We start from the raw sequence: 21,433 nt of genomic DNA on the forward strand, positions 1-21,433 counted from the left end.
TCTCACAGTGGGAGGATGGACAGAAACACCTGTAGATGTCTTCAGATCTGAAGAAGCTTGATTTTCTCCTCTCTCTCAAAGATGAAAGCTTTAAGTGCCGTTTATCTGATGGGGGCCAGTTTTGGGGCCTACCAGGTCTTCCAGGTGGTTGTTAGGAGTCCTGTGCATTAATAAATGGATTATCTTATATCTAATCTCCTCAGATATTATCTCCTGAAGAATTAATCCTTTCTACTTAACGGCTGTTTTGACTGGAAATAAATGACGGGTGGTCTCTGCACATTAATGTGTTAAGTGTGTGACCGTATGTGCGTTTACACTTTGCCTATGCACGTGTTTTAATGTGTGTTGTTTCGCACCCTCTATTACTCACAAAAGTAGCTGACCTCAAATCATAATGTGACTGCTAATGTCTAATGAAGAGTAATTAGTACCCAGCTGCTCCCTCATTACAGCAGAGGATTCTCACCTCGGACTCATTCCAGAGGATTCACTGCTGACTGTACATCGTCCTTTTGAAGCTGATGCTGAAGTGAATGAACTAACACTGTGTGAAACTCTACACCCCCTTGACGGATCTTCAAGAGTGGTTTGTTTCCTGAAACTGGAAACTTTATTCAGGCCGTTCTGCTTTTCCTGCTTTTCGTGGTGCTGGTCCACCCCTGCCACCAACACGGCTTTGTCTCCGGTGCAGTGAAACCAGTGAGACGTTGGTGCCTTTAAAAGATTTGACCACTGTGGAGCTCTTAAGCACAGCTGCCCAAGCCAACAGCCTGTTTTTTGGCCCTTTAACCCATATTTGAGTGTTGTGAGTGTTCTTGAAAGAAATTGCCCTTTGTTTCTGTTTTTTTTCCCTCTTTTGACTGATTTAAAGTGTAAAGTGATTTAAAGGGGCTCACTTGTGATAAAATTTAATATTTTTTTCTTCAGATAAGAGTCTGATGTTAATGTCCTAAGTTTTAAAAGTAATTGGTTACTGTCCGGTCTCTACAGTCCATATATCCGCTGCTGTCGGGAACAAAACCTTGTATCTCCATTTTTTTTATTTATTTTTTTTTGCCATTTTTCAGTTTTTTGACATACTTTGAAAATACATTTTGTGCTTTATATTGTGTCAACCTTTCACGATGAATGGGCCAAAAGAAACGGCCCCAAATTGCTTAGAAATATTTCTGGTTCCATTGACTTACATTAAAAGTAAAGTAGGTTTTTTCCTTCTCTTGTAAAGTTACCATGCTGGAGATGCAAGGTTTTGTTCCCGACAACAGTGATATGGAAACTAAGCTGCCTGTTTTGAATTCACTGTTTTTGTGATGTCACAAAAACTAGCATATTTACATTCACTCGTCTATGTGTTTCATCCTGAGCTGCTGTACAGGGCAGCCAATCAGAACAGAATTTATTTGCATATTATCAGTCTTAAAGGTAGCCAAAAACAGCCTGCTGACGTCTAACGGATAACGATAGATTGGAAAATGATCATGGAAATGTCAATTATGACTGTGTTTGGTACATAAAACATCATTATCATAAGAACACTACAAAAATGTAGGATGTAGGCCCTTTAAATGAGAGAGAGTTCTTACCATTTTGTTGGTTTCAAAGAAATAAATTGACTGAATGTGCTAACATGGCAAACAACGACTGTAAGGTAGTGGCCACTAATTTGCATGATGTCATTTGCATATTGCTAACTGGTGCTGTTCACTTTCCTTTATTGTTCCCTTTAAATGTCATGGAGATGTCACGATTTGCCTCGGTCCCCATTTTGTATGTTTGTTAGTTAAATTGAATCCCCTTTAATATAAGTAGAGGAGTGAAGTGCAGAACAGATGCAGTAAAAGTGTGAACGCTTGGATGTGGATGTGGGTCAGTGTGCATCATGGGTGGCCTTAATGAGCTGAAGACTGGTGTATTTTCCCTTTAAAACAGAATAAAAGGCATCAAAATGAACATTTCAGGTGTTTGTTCATGACCTTACTCTGTAGGCCACCCAATGTTCAGGACCACAGTGTTGTACCCGTATTAAAATCTCATTGAACAGTATGTCGCTGCTGTCGGAACAAAACCTCGTATTTCAGTTTTTGACAGAATTTGAAAGTACCTATACTTCTACATCTTCTGTGTAAATTTCATGATGAATGGCCCAACAGAAATGACCCAAAATTAGTTGGAAAGACGTCTGGTTCCATTGACTTACATTAAAAGTAGAGTATGTTTTTTCCTTCTCCTGTAAAGTTACCATGTTGGAGATGCGAGGTTTTGATCAGACTACAGTGATGTAGAAGTTTATATAGAGTTTGAACAGGTGTTGGTTGACTTCTGTTTCTATACAAGGTGACTGAGAGATGTTGTCCACTAGATGGAGGCACTTAATGTACTTTTATTCCAGGCAGAAAACTCAGGAGTCGCTCCAATGCCCCCCTCCAAAACAGCATGGTTTATAGCATGCTGTGTGAAATGCTGCTGTTACTAAGGCACAGTTAAATAAGCAGCACATTCATTGTATTTTATAATAATAATGTAATGCACATTTCACAACTAACAGAATAACTTCTTTCTCTATCAAAGAATCATGGAGGATAAAAGGAAACACATTTATTATGGTTAATTATTTAAACAAATTTTTATTATTATTTATTATTTAAAACATATCTTAGTGTATATCTAAGTTTATAATAGTTTATATTGTTAACGCATTTCCCAAAAATCTTCTCAGCGAAGAAGTAGAAAACTGACAGTAGCCATCACAAGATCAGAATGAGAGAATTAAGAAAATAGCTTTTTAGATTGGTTTAGATGCATTATTCGTCTAATGCGGAATGAGACACTTATCACGTCACATTTCTCAAGACGCCGTTTAGCTGGTGCACTTCTTTTTTTAATAAATTGTCGCAGTGATTGCTAATTTTAGGTGATAACAGTGATTAACACCACATTTCAGTACTAGTGTTGAACGATTCATCATTTTTATAACAAAATCGCAATTTAAGACGGCGCAATTTTCAAAAAGCTGCTGCTCTAGTTTAACTATGGCCCTCATTATCAAAAATGTTGCCCTGCCTTTAAAGTGGGGAGATTTAACCGAACACCACACAGCTTGTGAACTGCTTGTAGATAAGTTAGACCAATCAGAGGCAACCAAGCTCCATGTGTTGTGACATCACAACCATGGCTCACTGGCAGTATGGCAAATGATATTCAGAGCTTAAGCCAGGAAATATGGATATTTTGGTCTTCTTTGCCAAACAGGTCTGAACCTTAATTTTATTTTTTTTTAAATAATTTAAATCGCAGTGGTAATATTTGTTATTTCCCCCAGTCGTTCAGTCCTGCTCAGTTCTGGGGAGTAAAATAAGCAACAGTTAATAATTTATTATGTTGTTATGTGGTGTGGTGCAGTACCGCGCACGTGCTTTAGGCGTCGCTGTTTGACGGCGCTCCGCTCGCCAGCTGTTCTGAAGGGAAGGAGGAGAAAAGCAGCGCCGTTCAGTCCGCTGTGGGGCTGTGGGGCAGCGGGGCTGTGAACTTCCACGCCGAGCCGTTTTCTGGAAATAAGCGAGCGGCAACACCTAGACACCCGACTGTCTGGCCGCGTGTGGAGCGCCGTTATTAGCCGTAGTCCCACTCGTCGGCGGGTTTCGCTGTCTGGCCGCAGGCTTTGTGTCCGGAGCTCGAGCGAGGCGGCGCGGAGCCTGCAACCGGAGAAGAGGCGCTGCTGGCCGGACTCAGGGCTGGATGCGCCCGGCCTGCTCCTCCCCAGCGGCCCGCCATGGGGGAGACCAAAATCATCTACCACCTCGACGACCAGGAGACACCTTACCTGGTCAAACTCCCCATCCCGGCCGAGAGGGTCACCCTGGCCGACTTCAAACAGGTCCTCAATAAGCCGAATTACAAATTTTTCTTCAAATCGATGGACGATGATTTCGGGTAAGGCTCCACTTTTCTCCTTTCTCCACGAAGCTGCTCAGCTTTCTCATTCGTCAGCTTCTTGTTCGAATTTGCCCGTTCCACCTTAAACGGTGCAGCCGTTCATTCTCTGCGCCGTTTAAGGTGGAACGGGAGAATTCGAGCATGAAGCTGGCGCATATGAAGCCAACTTCAGCCTCGTCCACTTCCACACCATCTACCCCCTTTACAAAGACAAAAACAGCTAAATTAGTCCTCCAAGCCTGGACCTCGTTATTACACTGACCAGAGGGTGGAAAGCAGCCTATGGCCAGCTTTTCTTCCAGCAAGCCACCTCTCCCTTTCTCCCTAACCTGATTTCTTTCCTCATTCAGGCACCACACCTTATTGCTTTTGGACGCAGCTTTGTGCTAAAGGGGATGTTTGACGTGTTCATGTGTTCAGTCTTCATATGAAGGTCTGGAGACCAGAAACCAGTGTCTTTAGAGCCACTAATAGCGTCCATCTTGGAAATGGAGGACTCTACAGGCAGGATGGCAAAGAGCAGAAATGTTGGCCGTGGTGCTTTCTCCAACTGTTTCCCCCTCTCTTAGGGAAAGACATGCCTAAAGGGACAGGGGGGGGTTCACTCTGAGCAGCTGGACCAGGTATTTGATGGGCATTTCAAGAGTTTCAGTGGAAAAGATAACAACAGTGCCAACTTGGGGGCCAAAGAAATCCCTTTCTTTTGTCTGAAATCCGTGAAAAGGGGTGTCAGTGGATGAGAAATAAACAGGGCACTGCGTTTTATGACCTGCCTAATGAAATGCCGCTGTCAGCAATGGGAGATAAGAGGAGGGAAAAACAGAGGCCCAAGTTCGGAGGAGAGAGGCGAGCTTGGCACTTGCTCCGAGGGGGGAGGATAGGGCAGGCCGGTGAACAAAGATTGGACATGGGCTGCACTGACTCAGCCTGGGGTGAAGAAACTATGGTTATAATTCAGATTAGGAGGTTTAATGTCATCAGGTCTAATCACATGGTCCCAAAGCACATAGACACTCAGTCTAATCGCAGCCACGTCCACTCCCATGTCTCCCTATGTGGGTTCCAGTGATTGAACTTGTGATTTCTAATTCGATTTGCGTGTTAGGACAGTTGTCGTATTCAGATTAGGTGAGGCAGGCTCTGCTGTGGTAGGTGGACTGATGTGGCTTGTTGGACGGAGCTGCTTTTGTTCCCGTTGGCCACCGGCCTGTATAGATCATTATAGGCAGGAGGCGGCCGATGGCCCAGCCTCCTCCAGCCTGCGTGCCTCCAATCTGACTTCATCCAAGTTATTAGAAGCTTATTACACCAGTTATAAGCTGGTTTAGCATTCTGGCTGCCTGCTTTCGGAGTACACCGCATTTTTTTGGCTGTCAGTGTTGATTATGTTAGTAAACGAGTAAAATGCAGATTGTTTTGCTGAGATATCCGAGGCGGAACAATGAAATGGACTTAAATGAGCCACACACACCATTGAATAGCACTGAAAAGACTCCAAAATGCTTTTTTTGCGCAAACCATAAACTAGGAATCCTCCTTTAAACTAGGAAACGCCTTTAAAAAGACTTTCTCACTGTCCAAAATACGCAATGCCCCTCCAGAATGGAAGACGGCGGCAAAAACGTTCCTAAATTTTGAATGTAAGTAAATTTAAAGATGACTTGAGTTATTTTGGAGCATTTCTGTTGATCTACCAAGACATGTTCACACGATGGAAAGCACAGCTGCTCAGATTATGTAGAAAAATGAAAACTAGTATTGTTTTATTTTATATATATATATATAATGCATTATTATCATGCAAACTGCCAACTATATACTGGCAATTAATTGAGAAGATATGATTTAATCAGTTTTTTATTGAGTTTATATGATGCTTAATTCATGGATCGTGAAAGCCCTAATATGTACATCAGATATGTACATCGTACATGTACTAACCCTTTTTTATGTATTTAAAATTTTTTTACATTATTTGAATCATTTACACATTAATAAAATACCTTTTTTATCTATTTATCCTTATTTGAAACCCGCCATTCACACAGTGTGAAAAGATAATGGACCAGCAGAAACAGCCCAAAATGACTTGGAATAAAATCGTGTTACTTTAACTTACATTGGACGTTAAGGTTGTTGTTTCTTCTACTATAAAGCCACTTTTTTGGAAAGACATTAGTGATACACATCAGAACGCATCAATACAGCATTGTCTGTTGTTCTCCTTATGTTCGGCAGTAATTGTGTGGATGGAATGTTTTATTCCTGTGGACACAGTTGAGTCAAGTAAACGCATCACTTCTCTGGATCAGTTTTTTCAAGAGTACGTTTACTGATACTTTAAGCAGATTCTGAAAGTCCTGGCACGTCAGCCCACTCCGTCACCGACGGCCTGCTGTGAGCAGTATCGTGTTGCTAAATTCAAATCCATACTAGTTTTTTTTGTTTGCTATTCACGGCCTGCCAGGGGCGTCTCACAGCCACTTCATCTCACTGCCTGGCTGCACGTTAGGGACGGAGCGGCCTGTCGGGACCTTGGTGACTAAAACTGTCACAGTATCTCCACGTTATTGTGGTGAAATAGAGTGAAAATGTTAGAAAGCACTGATGCACATTGAAAGCACTGTATAACGCTGTTGTCTGAACAAAACCTCTTATCTCTGTTTTTATCATTTTTCAGTTTTTGACATAATTTGAAAACACCGGTGGCGCTGTATATTGTGCGTAAATTTCATGATGAAAGGCCCAAAAGAAATGACCCAAATTTGCTTGGAAACACGTCTGGTTCCATAGACTTGCATTAAAAATTAAGTATGTTTTTTCCTTCTCCTGTAATGTTATCCTTTTGGAAATATGAGGTTTTGATCCGACAGCAGCTATATGCCACATTGCTGCTAACACTGTGTTTTACTCAAGTACTGTGTATATCCTACCCCAGTAACTGCTGTGCTCTCGTACGTTATAATCTGGCTGCGTAAACTCACAGATCTCAGCACTTATTCCGCAACCTCTTGCTCCGAAATGAGTGCTGTGTCGGTGCTGCGCTGTCCTGTCTGTTTACTGTGTCTAATGTTTGCTTAATTTATCGTATTTATTGTTTCTAGTTACACTCACGTCTGCAGTTTGTACTGCTTGTATTGTTCCATGTTGTTCTGGAGGAAATTTCACTTCACTGTGTACTTGTTCACAGATGGAATGACAGTAAAAGTCTCTTGAATTGAGTAATAATGTATATACATTAATGTCTAAACTTATATATGCAGTACTGTGCAAAAGTCTTAGGCACCCAAGACACATTTTCAAAATCTATTTATTTGTGTAGTTTGTGTTTATTTGCTGAGAAAAGTGTGAATATTTGAATAAACATATATATAATAAATAGTGCTTTTCTTCCTCGAGGAAGCCCAGTATTATATGTAGTTGAAAAGCAGCTCCTGGTTTGACCAATCAGTGCTTCAGTAAATTGAGCTCATGATGTAATTGATGATATTAACGAGTCTCTGTGGCGGCTGTGAAGGTGTCAAGGAAAAATATGAACCCAAGAAATTCTTGTTACTTTTTATTGTTTTTATGTTTATTTGAATTATGAATACGACTTTATTCTAATGTATATTGTGATAAACTCACTGCTGAGGTCAATTGTTAAAAATTTGCTTAGATGCCTAAAACTTTCACACAGTACTGTATATGTATACATATATATCACTGCTGTCGGAGGAAAACCTTGTATTTTCATTTTTGTCATTTTTCACTTTTTAGCCTAATTTGAAAGACGCTGTTGTGCTTTGCATTTTTGTAAATGAAATTTTGTAAATTTCGTGATGAACGGCCTAAAAGAAACGGCCAAAAATGACTTGGGAAAAAAGTCTGGTTCCATTGACTTACATTAAAAGTAAAGTATGTTTTTTCTTTCTCCTGTAAAGTTACTCTTTTGATGATACAAGGTTTTGTTCCAACAGCGGCGATATGCTGATAATACAAGTATATGCACTGATACACTGAAACTCTATTGATAGATGTTTATAAGATAACACATTTCTTTATAATATATCAAAACAATCAACTACAGATGAAATGAATATGAGTTTGAGATATTTATCAAGTTACTGATCATACACGGTTATTGGAATGATTGGAATTTGAAATGGTATGATAATCACTGGCTTTTATACCGCAGTAAATCATTAACCCCTTAACTTCCCAGGCTCATTATATCCTAAGGCTTATTCTTTAGTAATTACATGGTAAGCAAAGGAAACTGAGGTGGCCTTAAAGGGCAATTCCACAGATTTTTCAAAATTTCTATTTCTGCGTGATTCAGTGGTTGGGATGTAAACAAAGTCGTTCAGAGCGTTTTGGTGTGTAATTGTGCATAGTAGAGAAATTTCCTGACAGTGTGTGTGTCTTCTGAGTTTTAATATTAAAATAGTGGTAACTGTTTTTTTTAAAACATGCTCTGCGTGTACTCATTTTAGGCCAAAAGCTAATCTATGATAGGACAGCGTCTCAGATGTCAGGCAACTCATCCATAACCATTTCATGTAATATTTCTGTGCAAGGGAACTTAGAGAGCCATTAAACTCTTCAGACGTCTGGTTCCTATCACCGCCACTGTGAACGGTTCTGATCCAGTACGTTACTCTAGAATGAAGCATTTTATATCAAACTGCTCTGATTGACTTTGTTTTCACTTTAGTCGTTTAATTACGCAGAAATTTAGAAAAATCAGCGGAATTCCCCTTTTAGTTACAGGAGTCAAGAGCGGAAGTCCCTTTAACTGCTTAGAAGTGAGGACTTGAAGGGGTTAAGACTACTGACTGTCCCATCCCTCCTACATGCACATACACAGCCTGGTAAACAAGACCACAACATAATAATTTTCCACAATGGCTGTCCAGACTGGCTTGTCCAGGTGAACAGCAGGTCATTGTTCCGTCCATTCTTTGCAGCTAATGCAACACAGCATGGCCTGGAGGGGGCTTTGTTGTGTGAGATTTTGTTGCACAGTCAGATTAGTTTTAAAAAAGCATGAAAAAGAATGAATCATTTCTTATCTGTAGCTCGTTGAAGCAGGCGGGGAAATGGTGTGAGCAGTGCAGATTCTTTAATCCAATCCATACCACATTTGTGTTGGTAAATAGAAAAGAAGATACAGGGCAATTCACTCGAAAGAGGCCCCGAATATTGTGCTGTAACTCCTGTTATGATGAAGCAACCTGAACCAACATATATGCTTCATACCTTGACGTGTGTGTAATCGATTGCATTACATGCGATGCTGGCAGGGATCTACATTTTCTGCCAGACCCATTTCAGCGCTCCATATTCCTGAAAGTATCGGCAAGCATTAGAGTGGTTAAATGTTGTGACGGCTATCCGCGCCTACCTCATCGCTCCGATGCCGGAGCATCCGGGCTTGTTCAAGGCTCCATATTCGGTGGAGCACGTTGTCCAGTGTTTGGTTCAGATTGTTTTGCTCTAGAGAGAGCCATTACAGACTATTCGGGGCCTCTTTCGAGTGAATCTCCCTGTACTTTACTGTGATTTTAGTTCAGTGAATCCCATTTCATCCCTCACCCCTACCCCTCGGCCCTATGCCCTCTGTTTTGCATGTTCACGTCTAAGGGTAGAGTGTCCCGATTTTTGTTGAGGTAGAGGGGCAGGGTGAAATGTTGGGGCTGCATGGCCTCCAAATTAATGGATACAAGGGGAAAAAAAGAAAAACCGGCAAGACGGCTGAACAAGAGACCAAAGAAACCCACAAATGTGAGAATTTTCTCAGTTAAAAAAATTTGCATAACCGCTGCATAATCTTAGTTTTACGCCGTTTCAGTGTTTTATGGTCGTTTCTTCATAACACAGCATAAAAAAATCGCTAATAGCATGCTAATGTCTCAGTAGCTAGCTAGCTAACTTTCCCGTTCCACCTTAAACAGTCTGGCAGCTCTGACGCCTGAAGCGCCAGAATGTAACTGCTGCTCCATTTAAGGTGGAACAGGAAAATTAGAACAAGAATCTGGTGAATATCTGACATCAGCTTCATATCAATGAAGAATTAGGGGTGGGTGATAATAAATAATTGCCCCCCTCTTTGAAGGCGCATGATGCCCTAAATGTAACTAAAGCCCAGCGGTGAGGAGCTGAACTTTACCCTCCTCTGCTGTCACTGCAGACGGACCAGGTCACCTACAGAGCAGCGCTAGTAGCTGTTAATGAAGTGATGCTCTTTTTATTTGAGGATCCCATTTTTTAAGGCAAGATTTCAACCACTACCGTGTAACTCAGTTCCAAGGGGTTAGGGTGACCCTTGAAAACAAGGTGTAGGGGTAAAAAGAAGAAATGGGATCGGACCTTATTGTTGTGTGTTGTGTTTTACATAAACAAAACCCATCCCTACCTTTTTGCCATGTTTTTGTCATTTTTGACATCACCAAACTCAAACCTGTAAATTCAATAAATGTAACTGACCGTTCGCAAATGAGTCTCTCCTGCCTAAATTACTGTTGCTGTGTCCATCAGACCTTGAGCTCAGGCTGCATGATAGCATCTGTAACATTTTAGAAATGGACTAAACACTTCAGTAGTAAACAGGAAAATTTAGACACACTCAGAGGAGAACATCTGAAACATCTTTCATTAAAAAACAAATTGGCTTTACCAAATGTTCAGCACAGGCAGACAGTTGTATATAAGAGTTGCGCCCCCAGGCGAGTTACATGCTTTGTTGATTTTCTATGTGAAAACAATTGACCATCTCTTCTACAGGGAACGCACATAAATATGTCATTTCTGCACATTTTCTGTTTATTTGCTGAGTTTAACAAATTATAAACAATAAAAGATAACATCTAAAATGTTCTGTTTTCACAGGTCAAAATGTTTTATGTTTTTCCCAATATGTTAAATTCAGCAAATCAACAGTAAATTTCCATTAAATTGTGCAGAAGTGTGTTCTTAATAGAGAATGTGTCCATTTATTTTCACGAAGAAAATCAACAAAGCATGTCGTTTGACCAGGCCACTCAAATTCAAATAACTCCAGCTCTTTGCCTGACCAGGACTGCATGGGCATTTCAGAGAAGGTAATCTAGCCATGGCAATGTAAAGAACCCCAAACCAAGCAGCAGGTTTTCTTTCACTTTTTAGGCTTTTATTTTCTGGCAGTAATCGGACTTCGAATTGTGGAGATCTGGCGGCCTGCAGGTCACAGTCTATTGTATTTGAACACACTGCTGTCACTTTGTTAGAAAATCCGTGCTTTAGCTTTGTGCTGCACTGCATTTTGCTCAGTTTACGTGCTCATAGTGTTCGTCTTGAGGTGTTTTAAATCTAATTTTACAAGGTATTGTTGTCCTTTGCTGGGCTTGCAAGGTCATCTTAGGGTATCTGAGTCATTTATAGTTGTTAAACACTCACTGTCCACTCTCTTAGACACTCCTACCTTGTCAGTCCACCTTGTAGATGTAAAGTCAGAGGCGATAGCTCATCTGCTGCTGCACAGTTTGTGTTGGTCATCCTCCAGTCCTTCATCAGTGGTCACAGGACGCTGCCCACAGAACGCTGTTGGCTGGATATTTTTGGTTGGTGGACTGTTCTCAGTCCAGCAGTGACACTGAGGTGTTTAAAAACTCCTGATCCACTCGGACCAGCACAACACACATCAGCACACCACCACCAACATGTCAGTGTTACTGCAGTGCTGAGAATGATCCACCACCCAAATAGTACCTGCTCTGTGAGGGTCCATGGGGGTCCTGACCACTGAAGAACAGGGTAAAAGGGGGCTAACAAAGTATCAGAGAAACAGATGGACTACAGTCTGTAACTGTAGAACTACAAAGTGCACCAATATAGTAAGTGGAGCTGATAAAGTGGACAATGGACATAACATGATGTTATGCGTGATCTGTGTAAGTAATGATGTAACGAAAATCGAATGTATGGCAGAATGACCGAGCGCTAATAGATGATATACTGCACTAATTCCAGTTTTATCATTCAGATTTTGTGCATTCTTTTAACACACAGTCCTGTGGGAATAAATCAGTAACCTTGTTAACGTCAGCTAAACTCACATGCTGCTGAAACCACATTACCCTTTTAGCAAATCACAGTTTTGCACAACATTGCACCCTCAAATAACACGGTCAGGCATTCTTCACATATTCATTCAGATCGGTAGGAGCTCCCGCGGCTCTCGGGCCAGCGTTAGACTGCCATTCAGAGTGTCTCTGCTGAGCTGTCTTAGCGGTTGCGAAGTTGTGCAAATTTAGTTTTGCGCTTTAAGCACTTTTTCAGACGACCTGTACAGCACAGACTGATCTGTGTTTTTGCCAAGGTAATTATATAGCAAGCCAAGTCACTGCTGAGCTGCTTTATGTCAGACTGAGTGCTGAAAGCAGACTCATTTGAAGGAATGCTTTGGTGAAAAAGTTTAATTTACACAGTTGTCCTCTTCAGTTCAAGTGTAGCTGATCAGCTAAGACATGTATTCCTCTTTAGTTGTACCCTGGAGCTTTGAGGCCAACAGTGGAAGCTCATGATCCATTTTTACAGATTTTGACGCGAGTGCGTTTACATGCACTCGGGAATCTGATCGTAATCGGGTTTCTGCAGTTATCTGATTATTTAGATTATCTGATTTCAGTCGTCTCCAGTTCCACCTGCTAATTAGGACTCCCCAATCACATAATACCATCTACACTAGGGAGGTGAAGGCTAACACAGGCTTCCTTTGAGATCTGTGAAGCTGCATCTTGTTCAATTGCTGCTAGCGCAACTTCATTGAACTCGGAGGAAAGCAACAAGCACCAGATCTGTTACCTCAGCTTACAAATGCCTGCCAATTGTGCTGTCTTGGACTCCCAGCTACAGACGGCTGTGGCCTCACCAGGGATAGAACTTGCGATCTCCTGATGACAGGGCCACTTAGATGGTTGCACCACTCGGGAGCCCCAGGTCTAGAGATCCGATGAGGAATCTGGTAAAGAGGCTGGATTTTAGCTCAGTAATCAGATTTCTTAGTGCATGTGAACTCTAATTCGGATTTCTCAGTTTGCATATGTGTGAAAACAGACCGTGGTGCTGGAAAAAGTAACACTTTTGGAGTGACGTTGAAACCAACTACATGCTTGAAGAAACGAAGGATTTAAATATTCTTCACCTTCTGGATGTTGAATGTCCACTTGATGTTCAAGTGGTGCAATGTTTTTTTTTTTTTTACTTTACATTTATGTCATGTCTTCCTCTGTGAGTTTATTGGCTGGTTGCAAAGCAGAAATCCGATTATTGTCTGACTCTTGTAGACCTGAAATTTTCAGATTATCTGACGACTCAAATGTATGTAAACATGTTGATCGGATCGCTGACAAAATCAGATTTTCTGCAGTTATCAGATTATTAAGTGCATGTAAACACATTCACTGTGTCATACAGTGTCAGAAACTTCTTGATCATCTATTAGAGGTTACTGAACAACATGGTTTTAGGCAAGTGTTGTGATGATTCAGGAATGCAGTTGCATTGATGCTCATTGGTTTCTATAAGCTTCAATTGATTTACATTAGCCTGGTAGCTCCTGTTTGTTCTTATTCACTATTCATGTGGGTTACCAAATTTTAGAGTACAGTTATTTTAGGCCATAAGCTGCTTTGACATTACCAGGTTTTTGCCTTAATGTGACACAGATTCAATGTCACAGATTCAAATCTTTGAATGAGATGAGCCAATTTCATATGTGGACCTAGATTGGACATGTGTCTGATTTGTGACTGTACGGCTCAGATGGGAATGTTTTTTGTTCCACTATGCACCACCCTTGAATGTTAACGAGGCAGCAGAAACCTTAATTCCTAAAATACCTAAAGTTGGTCATTTATTTGTTGGGATAAAAATAAATATAAAATGTCCCATGACTTTTTCACAGGCCTCATTTTATGTTTTATATTTTTTTCCAAATAGAGTAAATTCAGTAAATAAACAAGGATGTGTTCACTTATTTCCACTTAGAAAGTCAACAGAACATGTCACTTGACCTTTTTTGACCAGGCCACCCAAATTCAGATGGGATGAAAGCTAGAAAAACTTGCATGCTGCCTGATCAGGACTGTGTGGATGGGTTAGAGATGGTAATCTAGCTTTGGCAAGGCAAATAAAACCATAACAAGTGGCAAGTTTTCTTTCACTTTTTAAGGCTTTTATTTTCTGGCAGTAATCAGACTGTGAAATGTAAAATTAGGTCCGACTGGCTGCAGGTCACAGTTTACTGTATTTGTAACACACTACTGTCATGTTGTTACGGTGTCTCTGGTTTAGCCTCTGTATTTTGGGCATTTCATGTGTGATCCTAGAGTGGATATATATCCAATTCGTGGCCATGCGACCTTAATGAGAATGTTCAAATGGGGATCGCCATCATTCAGCGTTAACGAGGTAGCAGCGCCGAACCTGATGTTAGTGCCAGTAAAAGCATCTGACCCTTTTTCACCTTTGTCTCACTCTAATAATGAACAGCTGAGCTGCTCTCAGTTAATTACCTTCGCTACGAAAGCTGGTTCTGCTGGTTAGTTTGCTGTTCATGAAGCACTTGGGTCATTCATGTGATGTTATTGATCAGGATGTGTGTATGCGAGTCGTATCAGGACACAGGTTCATTGACTTTAATAATGGATTTGAGTCACTTATCTACATGAACGTGAGCCACTGAGTTAGGAAAATTGGATCTGAGCAGAAAATAGGAATTAGACAAGGAAGCTTGTAATGTGGACCCTGTTTTACACCTGGTCATTTTATCTTGTGTCTGGATTGTAAGCTGATACGACTTTAACCACGCGAATATTCACTTGGCCATTAAATTCATCTCTAGTTATACAGATTGACATTTGATTGTTATGTGGCACATCATATGCAAATCAGCTTATATGTGACAGCCAGTTGCTGGTGCTGTTCCTAGTTCTTTCTGTTATATTGAAAAATGGTTACCACCTTGTTGAAGAGAAACTAATAGACTCAGGAATCAGATTTCTTTACTGTGGTGGTGATTGAAACCAGGGGTCACTATGTGTACAACACAAATATAGCCATTATATTTGCTATCCTATTCTATACTATCTATATATATATATATATATATATATATATATATATATATATATATATATATATATATATATGTAGAGAGAGGGAGAGAGAGTTTAGGATATGTGCATATTATAGTGTAGGATACCATATATAAACCAGTCATGTTGGGTCATTTCTTTACTCCATTTATCATGAAATTTACATACAGTGTAAAGGCCAACTGGTATTTTCAAATGATATCAAAAACTGAAAAATATCTTTATATATATACTATATATATACTATTATACATACATTGCCTTGCCCCACATGTACCTCTCCACCATAAATAATCTTAAATAATATTATTTAGGCTAAAACCTTCTCAGAACATTCATAAAACACATTCATAACCATTTCATTTAATGACTTTCTGGTTCACCACCACTGTGAACAGTTCGGACTCGGTTAGCTTCTCCATAATGGAGCATTTCATACCAAACCGCTCTGAATGGCTTCGTCTTCACATTAAGGATTAAATTATGCAGGAATTTAGAAAAATCAGGGGAGTTCTCCGTTAACCATTTTAACAGCGTGCTTTGGCAGGGGGTCTGTAAGGAAATGGTTCTGTATTTTATCAGTTTGTTCTTTTTCTATGCAAACCTGCGCTCAGATGAATTCACTCCTGGCATTTATTATTGTGTCGCAGCCAGAGAGTGTTGGGTTTTTATGCTAATGGATGTTAATAGTGATCCGCCCGCTGTGCTGAAATGGAGATGTTGAGCTGTGAATTTATTGCTACAGTGTTTCAGCAATTATGTGGCGGCGAGACAGAGTTCAGCTCAGAGACAAGGTTATTTCTCTTTTGACCTCCTTACTCGCTCGCTTGTCCCTCCTGGCTTATCTCTCTCTCTCCCTCTCCCTCTCCCTCTCCCTCTCCCTCTGTCTCTCTCTCTCTCTCTCTCTCTCTCTCTCTCTCTCTGTCTCTCTCTCTCTCACACATGCCTCGCCTTCATATTTCAGTGAGAGGAGGTATTTATGATGGCGGAAAGGCAGCACTAAACCTTTATGCTCCACACTACTCTTTAACCTGCCTCACTCCATACCTCACCCATTCTGCTGCACTCCCTCACTGGCCTTTTCAGTCTCTTTTAAGGGAGGCCGATGTGGTAAAGATATGACATTGTGATACTTGACAGTATTTTCACACATTTTTACACAATACGGATCACAATGTTTCATTTTTCTGAGGTTTGTGAACAAGTTGGAATGGACAAAAAAGGCTATGAGTATATTTTTAGATTTTTTCCCTTGAGGTCCACTTATAAAATGGTCATAACTCATTTGAACATCATCATTTTTCAACCTCTCTTTGTCTCTTAGGTAAAACACTCCTTATAACTCCAGCGAGAATGGGTGGAGCTAAACTGCTATAGGCTAAATATGTAAATGAGTGAACAGAAACAGTGAATTCAATACAGGCTGTTTTTGCATTTTAATTTCCGTACATGGATTGTATGGACCTTGAAGTGAACAGGATACTTTGAAACACTGTCACTTTTATTACCTCTTTCTGGTTTCTGTTCTGAGAATCTCTGTAGAGACTGTAGGCACTGTTGTGCCATAAGTGCGTGACAGTTAATCACAATCCTGTGTGCTGTGAATGCTAATATGAGAGAAAATAGCTGGGACTTCAGAGATCCATAAATGTGAATAAAGGTGGAGGTTAACGCTTTAAACTGCAGGCTTATCATTCAGTCGTTAAGCGGAAGACCTTATGAATACTAACAAAACTGTGGTTTACTACTATGAACAGCTGTGACACTAACATGCAAGGTGTACTGGACCCACATACAAGTCCTGGGAGTTTAGACTACTTACAAAAATAAATAGTTTAATTCATTTTATTGCTATAAGTGTGAACTGTAACACTATCTATCTATCTATCTATCTATCTATCTATCTATCTATCTATCTATCTATCTATCTATCTATCTGTCTGTCTCTCTGTCTGTCTGTCTGTCTGTCTATCTCTCTGTCTGTCTCTCTGTCTGTCTGTCTGTCTGTCTGGGAGAGAGAGTTTGGGAGCTGGTTTGTTGAACATTGACTTTTGGTTTCTACAGATGGCTGTAAAACTCAGCAAATCAGATTGCTTGGCTTTAAGTCCAGATCTCTGCAGGTCTGACTCAGACTGTGATTTATCTGCAGTTCTGAGAAGCCTCTCTGATGGGTCAGTGAGCTCAGCGTGCAGCGGAAAATGTCTGTGATTTGTTGATTTCGGTGTGTTCCTTTGCTGAATGCCCTGTATTGCAGCCTTTTGTGATAACCTACTGAAGATTCCACTGTGATTTATCTGGGAGTTCCAGCACTGACCTCAGCGACTGCCAGGAAAGTGCCTGGATGCGTTGATGAGTTGTGTGAGGAAAGGTGGAGTAAAACAACTTTATTTCAACACAGATTCTCTGGAAAGGCCTGTCAGAGCAGAGCTGCACAGTACAGACAAAACACTGGTGTCATGATTAAATGCTGCACATTTTTATTGAAATATGTCTTACAGTGTATTGTCAAGGACACACAATGTCATTATGCACCAAAGGTGTGAAGTGTTATTTCACAATGTTCGATGACATCACGCAATCGCACTGCTATAATTATGGTAGGCAGCTTCATTGGCAGCGCAGAGACATTTTTATGAGATAACAAATCAGTAACCGATCCAGAAAAGTCAGGAAAACACATTTTTTGGGAAAAAACTCAGTTTAAAACAAAAGCAGGTGTTATTTGGGTTTTGGATCATTCTCAGCACTGCAGTGACACTGACGTGGTGGTGGTGTGTTAGTGTGTGTTGTGCTGGTGTGAGTGGATCAGACACAGCAGCGCTGCTGGAGTTTTTAAACGCTGGGTCCACTCACTGTCCACTCTATTAGACACTCCTACCTTGTCAGTCCACCTTGTAGATGTAAAGTCAGACACGATAGCTCATCTGCTGCTGCACAGTTTGTGTTGGTCATCTTCTAGTCCTTCATCAGTGGTCACAGGACGCTGCCCACAGGACGCTGTCGGCTGGATATTTTTGGTTGGTGGACTGTTCTCAGTCCAGCAGTGACACTGAGGTGTTTAAAAACTCCAGCACCACTGCTGTCTGATCCACTCAGACCAGCACAACACACACTAACACACCACCATTTTTTTTTTTTTGGCCTTATTTTTCCTTCCCTGACGTTGACCAGACAGATACGTGAATATCAGCATTTGTCATAACGCACATGCATATACATCCCCGATATATATAAAAGTCTAAAAGAGCCATGAATTTGCATGTTTTTCTCTGATAATGAGTTGTTTCTGCTTGATCTCTTGAGATCTGGAGTTACTTATGCCTTTATCACAACGTGACGGACGTTATCTCAATAGTACAAAGTCTGTTATGTCATCATAATGATATAAATAACTTGAGATCTCAAGAAAAACATTTCTTATCATGAGACCTTAAGAAAACAAATGAAAATAACTCATTATCACAGGCAAATGGAGTAAAAAAGAAAAAACAATGCAGTCATGTTAGACGTCATTGTTGTAACAGTTTGCAGATTCTGACAGAATCTGATTTGATGCAGGTTTTGTGTCCAACCAAACGCGCAGGAGGGAGAAGAGCAGTTGTTTTGTGGTTAATGGTGGATATTGTGAAAATTTTGTTGTCTTGAGTTCTAGTGGCCGGAATGTGAAATGTGTGACTCCGGGAAATTTGTGGCTCCTGTAAACACTCACAGCGGCTCTTCTGGAGCTGTGATCAGTTAGGATGATCATAGCACCCAGTAGAAGCACGGTGCCTGGGTAAAGGACTCATTTGCATACAATGTTCTGGTATTTCAGTATTTCAAAAGCCAATAGCCATTAACAAATGATGCGTCGTAGAGCCTCAGCCTGAGTTGCACTTGTGATGTAACTCAGTTAATTATCCTTCATGAGTTGAGTGGAGGATGTGCTGAAGTATGAAACCCCTGCTGTTCAGCTCATCTTCTGCTCTCTTTCATCTGCGCTTCTTCCTGCACCACTCAAGGCCAAAACGAGTCACTTCAGAGGTGCTGCTGTTCACTATGTGTTTATGATCATGTTTATTTTTGTATTTGCATAGATTTAAAAACAGAAACAGTGCTGAAATTATTTTACCCCTTAGAGTGCTGCAGTCATTATTGTCGCTTTGCCACACATTCAGTTTGCATTGCATAATTATTTCAGTGCAATTGCATAATTAATTGCATTCCATTGCTATTTATGTAATGGATCACATTAATATTTGACTTATGTTCTGTACCGACAGATTTGAATGTGCACTTGACTTTTTTTATTTAGTTTTGATGACAGAATATGACCAAAACATGGCAAAAGTGTAAAGAGAAAGGAACTTTCAATCAAATCCATACACTGATGTGATATGGGATGGAAAGTTTGAACTTTCTACACAGTTTCTCTGCCTGTTTCAGGGAGTTAGAAGAAGAAAATCTTTCAAATAAAGGTACAGCATGGAGAGCATTTCAGAAAACCTCTGTTTTTGCGCCTCATTGAGCTAAAATGCTTTGATCGCGTGGACAGGACAAAAAAACAATGTTTTCAAACGTGTCCAAATATGTGTGGACTAGGGTTGGGCAGCATCCGCTGGTTTCATGCCTTTATGTTGTCTCCATTTTCAAGCCACCATTTATTAAGTATCAAATCATCTGTCTAACAGTTGCTAAGTGATGCTACTAACCAGGAGAGAGGAGCTTATTAGTATTGCCTTGGAACATGTTTGATTCAGGCGAACTGAAGATGATAAAGATTCAAATCTGAGGGCATGAAGTCAAACAGCTGGTGCTGAAGGGACAGGAATGAGAAAGTAAGGCACAGGCCCATATCACCCGCTCCCCTGCCACTTAGCTCCTACACCATACGTTTTGCAGGTTCACGTCTAATGGTAGGGTGTCCCGATTGTCGTTGAGGTAGAGGGGTAGGGCAAAGTGTTAGGGCTACATGGTCCTCCGAATGGAGGTTTTTCAGAGACCCCAAACAGAGTGTTATGAGAACAAAAGCAAAACTGGCAAGACAGCTGAGCAAGAGACCAAAGAAACCCACAAATGTGAGAATTTTCTGTTAAAAATTACGATGACCACTGTTTTGTCTTAGTTTAATGTCATTGTAATGTATTGTGGTCGTTTTCTTCCACATTTTCGTTCCACCTTAAATTCCACTTAAGGTGAAACGGGAAAATTCGAGCTAGAAGCTGGCGAATATCTGACTTCAGCATCATATCACTGAAGAATCAGCGGTGGGTGATAATAAATAATCGTTGCATCCCACCTTTTTCAAGATATATGATGCCCTAAATGTAACTAAAGTTCAGCAGTGAGGAGCTGAACTTAATCCTCCTCTGCTGTCACTGCAGATGGGCAGGCTTGCCTGTTAGCTGTTAATGAAGTAATGTTCTTCTTTATTTGAGGGTCCCATTTTGTAGAGGAAGATTTCAACCACAACCCCTTGTAACTCAGTTCCAAGGGGCAATATGACACTCACAAATAAGGGGTAGGGCTAAAAATAAGAAATGAGACTGGGCCTAAACTTTCTCTGGGGTGTTTGGATCTGTAGCCTGATTGGCTAACTTAACGTTGGCTTAGTAAGCAGGCTTGGTAAGCAAACCCAAACAGTGCTGGTTTTATTCTGACTAAAACAAGGGTAGATGATAAAAACGAATGTCTGAGGGAGTCAAACCTCTTCTGTGGTGTTTTAGACTGGAGTGTTTTGGTTGAGCTAATGAGAGCTTAGTTAGCAGGCCAGACACACCACACAGCACAGCATAGGCTCGGCTCCAGCGAGCTGACCCCTGTTTAGAGGAGCAGTCTAGCAGACTAGAGGAGAGTCGAGTGACTAGTTTTGAAGCGACAGAAAGCCAAAATCAAACATTTTGTGGTGAGTGTAGCTTTAAGCCATTGCTGAGCTGTTATTCTGCTTAGTTTTTATAAGGATTTTCCTGGCTCTGATTTTTCCCTGCTTTCTATCAGCGTCATCAGTGAGCTCCCACACTGCCAATGTATCCACAAGATCCAATAGATTTTCACAAGAAATGGAAGTGATTAAAAGCGAGTTCCTCTGTTGTCTTACGGACATTTACTAACCTCAGAAACAGCGTTCGTATCACTTCAGCTCACCACAGCTTGTCATGTCCAGAATTGCTGGAGATCCAAACTAAATCCAAACTAAATAAAGGACTAAAATGCTTCATGGAAAGATTCCTTCACAGCTGTCAGAGTACAGTAACATCAGCTAATGTCTTCGGAGTGATAAATCATTGGATAAGGACTCGCACCCTCAGATGCCTCCAGCTTTTGAGGGAGAAAAGGAAAACTGTTCCTCTCAAAGCAGCTGTAGCAGCAACTTTAAAGCACAAACTACATGTCATCATTAA

General features: G+C 40.7%; 1 protein-coding gene across 2 annotated transcripts in view; it reads left to right on the forward strand.

Annotated features, from left to right (window-relative positions):
- Window positions 1-3,441: 3,441 nt before the first annotated feature.
- The window catches only part of LOC108433433 (segment polarity protein dishevelled homolog DVL-3), a 73,296-nt gene continuing 55,304 nt past the window's right edge, over window positions 3,442-21,433 (forward strand). The window contains exon 1 of one of the 2 annotated variants that reach the window (XM_037540076.1): window positions 3,442-3,933. In XM_037540076.1, coding sequence (XP_037395973.1) covers window positions 3,773-3,933 — 161 coding nt within the window. In that variant the 5' untranslated portion in view covers window positions 3,442-3,772. The remainder of the gene's footprint in view (window positions 3,934-21,433) is intronic. The other variant, XM_017707992.2, reaches the window with a different exon arrangement.

Source organism: Pygocentrus nattereri, chromosome 7 (genome assembly GCF_015220715.1).
Source record: "Pygocentrus nattereri isolate fPygNat1 chromosome 7, fPygNat1.pri, whole genome shotgun sequence".
Taxonomy (NCBI): Eukaryota; Metazoa; Chordata; class Actinopteri; order Characiformes; family Serrasalmidae; genus Pygocentrus; species Pygocentrus nattereri.